Here is a 12,494-nt window from a genome sequence, read left to right as displayed (position 1 = left end):
GAGGTCAAAAACTGTGACACCACATTAAAAAGCTGTCATAGTTTCAAGTAAATCTGGACATAATCTGAATATTTGTGGAGTTGGAAACATTTAAAAACACAAATTCTGACAAAAATGTCACAGATTCTGGTGTAATTCTTGGTCAGCAATCCCACTGAATCAAATGTGGCATTAAGGCTTGAGTCCATCCCAGCTGACTGCGGGTGAAGGCAGGGGACACCCTGGATAGGTCACCAATCTATCACAGGACTACACATTGAGACAAACAATCACACTCACATTCACATCTATGGACAATTTAGAATCACCAATTAACCTCAACATGTTTTTGGACTGTGGGAGGAAGCTGGAGAACCCTGAGAGAACTCATGCATGCTCAGATGCAAACTCCAGGCAGAAAGATGCTGGGAAGGCAGGGACGCAAAGCAGGGATTGTCTAGCTGCAAAGCGAAAGTGCTGATATTACAAATATTTGTAATATATTATCTAGCAGGATAATGAGCCCAAACACACTTTGAAGTTTTGACCTGAAGTCCAAAGAAGATTGAGGACCGCTGACTGTCATAATCTTTCCTCCAGATTTCAGAACAGACACCACTATGCCAAGATCCAAACATCAGCAGCTGTTTGGGATTAACCAGGGGGTTTAAGTAAGGACAGCTGCTACTTGTACAGCTGTTCATCAGTATTTGACTCCAAGTGGCAATGAACAACCTCAGAGACCCAGACATGAAATCTACCCAAACACACATACTGTATATTCTGACATACTTTCAGTCCCAGCCAGAATGGTAAATAGAGATTTAGAGAAGACCAATGAAAGTGTTTTGTTAGAGAAAACCAAGCAATACAGTTCATTTTTATCTGTAAAATTACACACATTTTTATGTAAAGAGTGACATAAATGTACAAAAAAACAGATTGTAATGGCTGACAAAAAAGGCGAGACGATGCAAGGAAATTGTGGAAATCTGGCATGTCAAAATGAGAAGCATTCACCACCACTGACTGTTGTCAGTGAGATACACTGCCTTGATTCCTTCAGAAAGCTCAGTGAATATGGATTAATAGGAACATCGGTATTACCACCAGTCTCCACGGGAGTCAGAATGTAGTTGATGTTCCCAAAACTGTTGGGAGGTGTTTGCAGTTACACAAGTAAGAAAAGAAAAAGGAAAAAACACTTAATAAATACAAGAAAAGCACTCAGAGAGTGCAGTACTCTGCCAAGGCTGTTCATTCCACCAAATGTCATTGTCAGAAATGCAGCACTTTTTTTTTTTTTTTTTTTGAAATGCAGCATTTTGTTTGTTTATTAGTTATTGATGATCATAAATCATGGCAACATAGAATGTGCCAATTTAATATAGATGTACCCACAAACAAAATTGACTTCCGCTGAGCACAGGTGTGTGTTATGCATGTGTATGTTATGTACAGATACCATAACCTAAATATGTAGCGGGCAGTGGGAATTGATGGGACTCAGAATCACCCACACAATTTAATCAATTGTTCCTTGTATCATTTCCGATGGATAAGTCCCCATAAGTCTGCAGTGGTCGCTTTGTAGTAGGGTCGCAATCATGTGATCATCAGCAGGCAGTTGATGTAGTGTTCACTTGTCATAGTTACAGTGACGTCATGCCGCTACCTTGCAATGATACAGAAATCTTTGACCAATCCATGGATCCAGACTATAAGCTGCATTACCGTCAAAATCTAATCACTTGGTCCTTGTCTCGTTTCTGACCTTACCTGAAAATTTCATCCAAATCCGTTAGTCTGTTTTTGAGTAGTGTTGCGAATGGACAGACAGACAAACAGACGGACAGACACACCCATACAGAGAACTGCACTTATTACTCTGCCGCGTTCCTTGGCAGAGTAATAAATGGAGCACAGATTTTGTTCCATAAGCTGACATCTTAGCTGAAGATTCTTTAGGGCTTAAGAAATTAGACAGATCACATCATATTCAAAGCTTCTGAGGGATCTGTGTATGCATGGCAATCTTTATGGACAATTACAGTTACAATGGTAATATCCAGTATCAAACAAAGACGACTCAGAAATCCTTCAACCCACCATATAAGACTGACAGCCCAGATAGACACCCTTGTACCATTTCACCACCCTCTCTGTCATCATAATGGCTGGTAAATAAACTAGACACATTTCCTACAAAATGCAGTGTGAGTTGGGCAGCAATAAAACGCCATGCTGTGTCAGCTACTGTTGCTCTTTTAATGATCTTATCCTTGTACCCTTTATGGCATGAATGATGTAACATCAGACATTGAGCTGTCAGTGACTCCAAGCAAGTGATGCCATTATGTCATGTTAGATTTTTTTTACATTAGTTTTCCTTACAGCTTTATTCTGACATGCAGAGACCATCCATCCATTATCTTTACACCGCTCAATCCTCCTTAGGGGGGCTGGAGCCTATACCAGGGTGAAGGTAGGGTTCAGCCTGGACAGGTCACCAGTCTATCACAGGGCTATACAGAGAGACAAAGAAAAACACCCACATTCACCCCTATGGACAATTTAGAATGACCAATAAACCTCAGCATGTTTTTGGACAGCTGTGCAGTGGCTTGGTGGTTAGCACTTTCACCTTGCAGCTAGAAGATCCCTGGTTTGTGTCTCGGCCTTCCCAGGATCTTTCTCTGGGTACTCTGGCTTCCTCTTACACTCCAAAAACATGCTGAGGTGAATTGGTCATTCTAAATTGTCCATAAGTGTGATTGGTTGTCTCTATGTGTAGCCCTGTGATAGACTGGTGACTTGTGCAGTCCCATGCAGAGACCATTTTGGAAGAAGTCTTTGGTACATATGCAGCTTTACAATGGACAGTACAATCAGTATGCTGTAATCTTGTACATGCTGATCTGTTGGTGTCACTGCATTCAATCAGACCTGTTCCATGTTACATTGGAACACTTCATTCGTTTAAAAAAAATATTGCTTGAGTATAATCACATCAGTGATTATGTTGCTAGGAAAGCAATTTAATATAAGAGTGTAGTTTACAGGCAGTGCTTAATTTGTAGAGTAGGACATCCCAGAACACACAGCTGCTCTGACAGGCTACGCAGGGAGAGAAAAAGTCATGGAACGCATCAAAAAAATTTGCAGTCCCTGGAGGACATGAGAAAACTAAGAGTTGCTTGTTGTTAAGATTGAACAAAAGTGTCATCGCAAACAAAGCCTTGTTCAGAAATACGTATTTACAACTCTCCCTGTTGCACTGAATTTACTTAATTTACTAGTCATACCCTTCTGTCCATGGATTGTTACAATAGATGGGAAATGCAATTGGTGCTGAAAGTTCTATTTCAAACCTTGAAAAACAAGCAAATGAAGAAACCGAGCCTAAAGCGATATATTTGCAGACTTCGAAAGAGACCAAGGAGATGCTGGAACCAATCAAACAGGAACTACTCCTAATTTAGGGGTTCCTGGATCCGATCAGGACAGGGTTAATTAATTAAATTAATTAAGCACTTTTTAAAACTGTTTATAATTTTCCGAACACACCGTTTTGCATTATCTTGGTAAAATACATAATTAACCTCTATTAGCGCGTCTCAGCCTATTATTTTAGTGAGCCTCTTTCGAATGCATATGCAGTGAGGAGGGAGTCACACCTTGCGGCACTTGGACAAATGAGACACAGACTGCAACTCCAGCCTGCTGTGTCTCTTTGATAAATACATACAGCACATGTTTTTGGGGCAGAATGCTGAAAATCGTACTTAGACAAAGCTTTTGAAACTTACACAAAGTTCTGTCTCCCTGCTGGGTATTGGTTACTTTGTTGTTTAGAACTGTTAGAAAAATTTCCCAATGGTTTCTCCTTGATCTACTGTGGCATTGCTGGCACCAGCTTTGGACTGAAGGGTGGGCCAACTGAAACAATATAAATATCAAAATTTTGGACAAATTTTTACCTGATAATTGCGCTAAGTGAAAAAGACTTATTATTTGGGAACAATAGATGTTCGGTCCAATTTTCATTAGCGTCCATTTAATAGTTGTTGAGCTATTTCATTCTGGACCAGAGAGCTGGACTGATGACCGTCCAGCAGACGTTGCCAAAAAAATCTTTGGGCGAATTCCTGGAGCAGATCAGATTTTAAGGTTAACTTTGTTATTTCTGGCGGCTAACTATTGGTCTCCAGTCGATGGGTAGATTTCTACCATTGTACTCTGTAGCAGTACATAACATTATTCTTTATTGTCTGTCACCAAACAATCCCTGTATATGTGTCCATTGTTGAGTTTTTCATAACACTCCTCGCTTTCCCATTTGTTTAACGATGATTCATATGTCCTTTTATTCTGCTAATAGAGCCCACATTTTGTGCCTGTTTCAGCTTGCCTGTTTGGTTCCTTACTTATCTACAAATGTCAGCTAGAATGCAGGAAATTAGCTTCATTCATACATGTAAATCTGACAACCTGACACAGGTGAAATATAAATAAAAATGACATTTAATTATGTGTTTTCTCCCTGTGCTTGTGTTAATTAGTGAACTTGCTGTATGTGATGATGGCAATCCACTTTTCATGGCTAGGCTGTTTGAAAATTGGATGATATAAGTCTTGAATAACCTGAAATGAGAGAAATATTATTAGTTGCTTTTTTTCTGTCAGCACAATAATCATGATGATTCCTAATTTGTGCTTAGCATTTCCATATTTTTCTGTCTTCACCTGTGTACATGCGTGCATTTGTAAATCTGCATGCATAGATTTAAGACCATGGATGAGAGCTATTGTGTTGACATGGAGGTATTATCGTTCATCCCAACCCCCCCCCCCCATTCTATGACATTTGAGGTGGACTGTGCTTCTCACTGTTTAGCTCTGACACAAAGCAAACAATGCAGTCACGTCCAGCCAGTTCTGCTTGCTATAAAAAGATGTTTTCCTGGCTGGGCCACACAGTGTTGTTCCCATCAATATACAACATGTTGTGTTACTTGCAAGATAAATAAAACAGCTCCTTCCTTGTGTGCTTGTCTGACAGCTAAATCTTACTTTTGATTCTCGCAGTTTATCGCATTACATAACTGTTGCTCGATGGCAGGCCCTCTTGGCTGTCATTGTTGCTGTTGTTTAATTTGAGGGAACAACGAAGCTGAAATGATGGTGTTTTTATTGGTATCTTGGTCATGCTAAATATCCAGGATGGCTGCTTTGCTTTGTATTTATTTTAAAAGTTTTCTCTGTATATTTTTTGACAGCTTTCAAATTCAGTGTTCTTCAAACAATGTTGTTTCTTTGCTCCCTCTCTTTGTATACACAGACTCTGAAGTCATCTACAGGAACAGTGACGGCCACGTCATCAAGTTCAACATCCTCACGAACGAAACAGAGATTGTCCTGACAAACACCACATTTGTAAGTAGATAACAGTCTTGTGTAGTGTATAAGTCAAGATTTGGCTCACATCATTCAAGGACATTTCTTTATTTTGACTTTTCTACATTGTTGAACAAAACGGAAAACATCTAAAACCACGAAATAACATAAATGGAGTTTTGTACTGAAAAAAATGTGACAAACCAAACTATGTCTTAGATTCTACAGAGTAGACACTGTTTGCCTTGATAACAGCTTTACAAATTGTTGATGATATGTTTAGCGGCTTCATGAGGTCATCCCCTGGAACGGTTTATAGTTAACAGCTGAGCTTTGCCTAAAGTTAACTTTGGAATTCTTTGCCTTCTCACCTCAAAGCTACACTGAATGTGTAACACATGTTCATGGAACTACTGCTGTATCACTACACTTCCAATAAAACCAGTGACACTGACTATACCAGGCATCTGGATGTCCAGCGTGAGCCATACGTTGTGTTTGCAGTGTGGCTCTATTAATATTTTTCACATAAGATGTGTTTTTTTTTCACTGAAATGAGTGATGATATTTAAATGCTACACAACAGGTACACAGAATTACTGTTTTGTATCAATCAGTGCCTCCACCTTTGGAGTGTGTAACACCTGATGTTTGCTAAGCAGCTTTGTTTCTTCCAGAGTCTGCTGTAGTTTGTAGATGTTAAATTACCCATATTACATAACCTTGTTGAAAAAAAACACACATTATGATTCAACAGTAATCTGCTGGGTCCATAGATGTGCTGCAGGTGTAGTACATACATTCTGTGGGACATCTGAACTGTGAAGAGTCCACACACACGATGCGTTAAGTGTAATCTCAGTGGAAATGCTTTTGAGATCATCATCAAAGTCATGCTCAGGTAGACTTGGTCCACAGCAAACAGCCCTGTTTGATTACTGTACTGAGTTCAAGCAGCACGTACATCTCAACATCAACTGTTGGGAGGAGACTGAGAAGCAGACCTAACCCTGGAGATGATGCAAAGGAATTACTACTGAGGCAAACCAAGAAAAATAAGGGGACTGGTCCCACGAGGAAAGGTGAAGAATGAACATTAGACCAGTGGAACTCTTTGGTCTGATGAGTCCAGATGTGAGATTTCTGATGAACAGAGAAGAATGGTTTCTGCTTCTACATCAGAATACAAGGCAAAACTTAACCAGCCCTTCCATGACATCCTGTGAAATCACACCCTCACACCTCCAGGCTCTATAAAAGCTGTTTGACAAGAACAACAATCACCACCTGAACCCAACTCAGATGGATTGGGATGAGTTGGAGTGCAGAAAAGAAGGAAGGAAAAGAAACCAGTTAGTGCTCAGCAGATGTGAAAACTCTTTTAAGACGGTTAGAAAAGCTCCAGGAGACAATCTCATGAAGGTCCTTTTATATATATTTGCCATTTTATTATGTATATATTTAGCCTTTTTTTGTCTTTGTATATCATTTCCACTAGGTTAATTTCAACGTGGCCAAGTATTCTGTCTCCCCTGACCTGAAATATGTACTCTTCGCATATGATGTGAAACAGGTAAGCTTCCTAAAAAGACTTTGTTTTAAAATCTGGCACACTAGCAGTCCCTACGCTCTCATTCCTGCAGATACTGCATGTGGAATATGTAACAGCATGTGCAGATATCCAGGGAGAAAATGTAATGGGCAGATTGTAAGAGATCTGCTCAGCTGATGTTCACGTATCTTCATTCTGTTTATCATCTGCACAGCGTTGTTATTGAGTATTGTAGTGTAAGCAGACAACTAGCCTTTTGTGCACAGTGGGCTCAGGGTGGAGCAATCGATTGGCTGCTGGAGGAAAAATGAGTCAAATCATTTACTTGAAGTCACAGTGAAACAGAATTTATAGCAGCTTTCTCAACTGGGATGCAACTTATTTACAGTGAAACAGAATATGTGTGCAAGATATAATTCACCACTTGGACACTGCCCTCACCTGCACTGTATGTGAAGGAGTAGGGAGACGGAGGAAGAAGATATCCAAGCACTGCTACCGCATTGCAGATTTACACTACCGTTCAAAAGTTTGGGGTCACCCAGGCAATTTCATGTTTTCCATGAAAACTCACCCTTTTATTCATGTGCTAACATCACTGCACAAGGGTTTTCTAATCATCAATTAGCCTTTCAACACCATTAGCTAACACAATGTAGCATTAGAACACAGGAGTGATGGTTGCTGGAAATGTTCCTCTGTACCTCTATGGAGAGATTCCATTAAAAATCAGCCGTTTCCAGCTAGAATAGTCATTTACCACATTAACAATGTCTAGACTGTATTTCTGATATATTTAATGTTATCTTCATTGAAACCAACTGTCTTTCTTTCAAAATGACAACATTTCTAAGTGACCCTGAACTTTTGGGTGGTAGTGTACTTCATACATCCTTCAAATGAAGACAATATTTTACATCTTTTATGAAGAGAGAAAATTGAGACATTCTAGTAATAAAAATACTCCAAATGAATTGCGTTTGACAAGAATGAAAAGAACAAGTGGAAGCATCTAATAACACTTATGGAGAAATAAAAGAGAGACAGGCTGGAGAAAGCTGATATGGGAGAAAGGACAGGATCCTTGAAGTCTAGAATTAGGTAGTGGTGGACTAAAGCTGAGGTGATCCATGGAAACTTTCTGTTGAGTTTCCTGAACATCCCCCAGATCACCATGGTGATGTGGGAGAAGTGGGTTGTGCTATAGTAGGTCTGAGAGCCAGGATGACAGAAATATAACAATATTTCAAGAACAGCATCCAGGAACTGACTATCTCAGGTAATATGGCTGCAATAGATGGTGGATGCACAGACTCTGACAGCATGGGAAGGAGAAATTACAAAGTGAGATTAGAAAGGATGAAGTCAGAATGTGGCATGAAAGATTGTGCTTGCAGCATTTTTGTTGCAACTGATACACACTCTTTTTTCTAACTTATAGTTAAATCTGTAGCAGTTCATCATATTCTGTCTGCAAACTACAAATTTTATGAGTGAAAACTGTAACGTAAGTGGTATTTATATCTCAAATAAATATAGTGGAGTTTAAGTAGCATGAAATTCAAATACTCAAGCAAAGAAGAACTGAATCGTACTTACGGTAAGTAAAGCAAGAGGGTAAATATTTTTACTGCTTTTTGTCCATAACATACATAGCAGATGTTTTTTGAAATAATACAGTATTTTACAGTTATGTTAATACAGTGGTATTGTTGCCTATTTTCAGAAGATTTGTATCATCACATGATAAAATCAAATCCAAGGCAATTTCTGATTGTGTTCCCTGTAAAAAAAAAAAAAAAATAATAATTATAATAATAATAAATAAAGAACACAAAGTGTCACACACAGAGCACATTGGCAGCTGAAAGATAATGGCAAGAAATCCATCAGTAAGCTGGTACAAGACCTCTCCTCCATCACTACCCTCCTCTGTGGATTTAAATAGATCTGGTGTTGGAAAATGAACTGATCCAATTATCCAATTGTTGTACCAAAAACTCACTGGCCCCAATACAGCCAAGAGGAAATTCTGCCATGTATCCTGAATATGTTGTTCCACTCTGAATCTAACTGCACTATGTTAGAAAGCAGGCAAGCATTTAGCGATACCAATATGACAGCAACTGCAGAAATAGTTCCTAATAGCATGTATAACAGTAACTTAATACTTTTTTGTCATCTGTAGGGGCACATACTTTTGTAATCACTATGTGCTGCACATTGTTTTCACTGTGAAAGTTCAAAAAGCTAAATGTTTCCAACCTTTTAAAATAAAAAAACGATGCGGATGTTATAGAATTTTATGCAAGGGCTACTCAAAGATATTTTCATCAAAATAGAGAGAAAAATCTAATGACGAAATAATTGTGTTATGACAATCTTTTCGTCATAACATTAATCACTGATAAAAATAATAAATATGTCAGGTGCCGGTAAATGACATGAAATTATAAAGAAACTATATGAATACAAGCCTGATACAATACATTATAAGGTGCACTAAGGTTTCTACTGGATCAGCGAGGGCCGGTTGTAGAGAATGTAGCATCTCTGTACATCTTAGTTCTCTGGGGAACAATAAAGAAGACAGAGGTGAAGAATTGTACACTGTAGTAATTGTCAAGTATATTTGAAATCATCTATTCGGTAAAATATTTATTGTAATCGTGTTCTTGATTTTTGCGGCCCTTATTTAAATAAATCTGAAATTAAAAAGGTTGAATGGATTCACTTATTCTAGATAAATAAAATGTAGTATTTTTGCTTGTGTAATTCCAAATAGAAAGAATATTGAATGAACCAATGATAATGTAATCAGGCAGTTATTAATCATGGAGCCAAAATGCATTTAGACAGACAACAGGTAAAGAGTGCTGCTCTCCAAATATTTAGACCTATAATTATGTTTTGATTTTGTTTTACTTTAGGTGTTTATGGAGGCTATTTTGTAAAACTCTGGCCCTTGTGTCTGTTCTATAGTTTAACATACAACACAAAATCATTCTTTGCTTGAGCTGTTTTTGCTGTATATATACACTACTGTTCAGAAGTTTGGGGTCACCCAGACAATTTCATGTTTTCCATGAAAATTCACCCTTTTATCCATGTGCTAACATAATTGCACAATGGTTTTCAAATCATCAATTAGCCTTTCAACATGATTAGTTAACACAATGTAGCATTAGAACACAGGAGTGATGGTTGCTGGAAATGTTCCTCTGTACCCCTGATGAAGAGCCTTTAAATGTGATGTGATGAGTTTTCTATGTTCAGTTGTGGTAAAAAGATGTCTCATTTCAGTGAATGATGGGACCCACCAGAATGTGCTGAGAATCTCTCCAGAGTCTCTACCCTAAACTCATTCTCTCTTGCACTAGTATCCTCTTCTGGCCTATTCTATTATATTCTATACTATCAAGACATCCACAATTATGGTGCTCAGTACCGTTTGTTTAATTATTTATTTATTGAATCTCTTTTTCTTTTGTGTTGGTTTGGTTTTCTTTTCTTTTTTCAATTTTTTTTTTTTTATTGATGGACAGTTAGTAGTTGGGAATAACACACCACCTTACTATCTTTAATTGCAATAGCACCGCCTGTTATTTTCTATCCCTGTTCATCCTGTTCGTCCTGTTCGTCCTGTCCAGTCTTTGTTTCCCCCACACACCACTGAGGTGTAGCACTGCCCTCCCTGGCTTATAATAGGGAATTCTAATAAAGAAGGTCTGCTTAGCTTTCAGGGAGGGCCGGTGATGGTCACACACATGCACTAAATATTAAAATATTTGGCTGCAAGACTAAAATATGCATCAATCTCATACATTGTTGACACCTCTTTTGTGGAGTTAAACAATGAGAACAAATGCAGACAAAAAAAAGAAGAAAAAAAAGATGTTCTACTTCATTTTAGATCATCTAAGGTAATCATTAACATGACATGATGTACTGTCATTGCTGAATTTCAGAACTAGTTTTACTAAAACAACCAATCGAAACCTTATCCTCATCGATAAAATGTGGTGTAAAAGCTATTTAATCACAGGTGCTGAGTTGAACCAGGACATGTGAGTTTTGAGGATGAGCAGAAGACGGTTGGTCCCACTCAGCTTCAGGAAGTGCACAATATCGTAAATGACCTCTCAGTTCTCTGTGTATGCACTTCACACATTCATTTACAGCCTCAGCGTGTTTTCAGGTGCTCACGTCTTGGCGTGCCTGTGCCATTTAAACAGCTTTCACTCTTATAAAATGGACTTCTCAGGCCACCGAGCAAGTTGACTTTTTATTCCTCCTGTCACTTAAATCTTGTGTTTCACTTGGCTGTAACAAAAGAACATCCCAGCGCTGCCGAGACAGAGTCAACCTGAAATGCACTGTTGAATAAACATCTACGCTACAGTCCTCGGGGGCTTAGTAAATTTTGACGAGGGCTCGGGTCAGGGGGTGATTAAAATTCTATAGTGGCCCGTTCGAGACTGGCAGGTCACATTCATTCACTAATAGAGCAGCAGGGCAAGCTCGAACCATAATTACCAGCTTTCCATCAGAAACGAGTAGATGCAAAATGAGATATGCAAATTGGACCCTCCACTCTGGAAGGGATCAACTGTGAGGATTAGTGACAAGGCGATTAATCAGAGCTGATTTGCATATTTTGCATGAGGGGTTAGAGTTACAATTTGGAACAATACAACCAATAGCCAGAAGCTCAGCTTATTTTTAGCACAAGGTTATGCTGAACGAAGAATCTAGCAGGGATTGTACTGCCGGCTGATTTTCTAATGTCGTCTTTGTGAAAACATAACATTGCTGTTAATGCACGTAGACCTCTGCAGTTTCTTAAATCATCGTGCAACATTTGCTAATCTTGTTGCAGGGCCTTTATCAGGGTAATTTTCAGAATAGGCGATAAAAACTCTCTTGGATACAGAACACTCCTCAAGTCTCCAAATGATGCTGCATCTCAAGCACAGAAGAAGAAAAGCACACAACCAAGAAGCTGTTAGATAATGTATGTGTAGCTTGTATGCATGAGAATAGAGCCTGCTGATACAGTTATTTGCTTTTTGTTATCAGCTTTAAATGCTGCAAATGTTTACATTTCCTGCATAACTTGGTTTGAATTCATCAGCTTTGACACTGTCTTTACTTGAGATTTAACACCGCTGAAGACTTGACATGACATGAGTTTTATATACAAAGAGCCCAGGAGACTTGATTTAGTGACCCATAAGTGTTATAAAACGGTGTGCTGTGCGTTTTGCCTCTTGAAGCGCAGATGAATAATTAATAACATAACCAGGATGCATGCATCTGAACCGAACACACACTTCCAGCTGCAGCTGCTGAACAAACCACATCAGGTTAGAAGACGTAGTCTTTTAGTTAGTTAGTTTTTATTTCATTCATTGTCAAAAGAAAAAAAAAGCAATTCAATACATTACAATACAAAAACAAAAGTTTCCAAACTTGTGAATGAAAGGGAGCAGAAAGAAGAATACACTTATGTAATCTGCCCCTTTATAACAAACAATCAGTGTACAATGACCATTAAAGCTGACCA

At 38.6% G+C, this 12,494-nt stretch overlaps 1 protein-coding gene across 2 annotated transcripts in view; it reads left to right on the top strand.

Annotated features, from left to right (window-relative positions):
* Window positions 1-12,494, top strand: part of LOC111575549 (inactive dipeptidyl peptidase 10) — a 259,847-nt gene that overhangs the window by 191,581 nt on the left and 55,772 nt on the right. For both annotated transcript variants that reach the window (XM_055015293.1, XM_055015294.1), the window contains exons 4-5: window positions 5,321-5,415; window positions 6,875-6,949. In XM_055015293.1, the coding sequence (XP_054871268.1) occupies window positions 5,321-5,415; window positions 6,875-6,949 (170 nt within the window). The remainder of the gene's footprint in view (window positions 1-5,320; window positions 5,416-6,874; window positions 6,950-12,494) is intronic.

The sequence above is a fragment of the Amphiprion ocellaris genome, chromosome 11 (genome assembly GCF_022539595.1).
Source record: "Amphiprion ocellaris isolate individual 3 ecotype Okinawa chromosome 11, ASM2253959v1, whole genome shotgun sequence".
NCBI lineage: Eukaryota > Metazoa > Chordata > Actinopteri > Pomacentridae > Amphiprion > Amphiprion ocellaris.
This window is presented reverse-complemented; position numbering and strand designations above follow the sequence as displayed.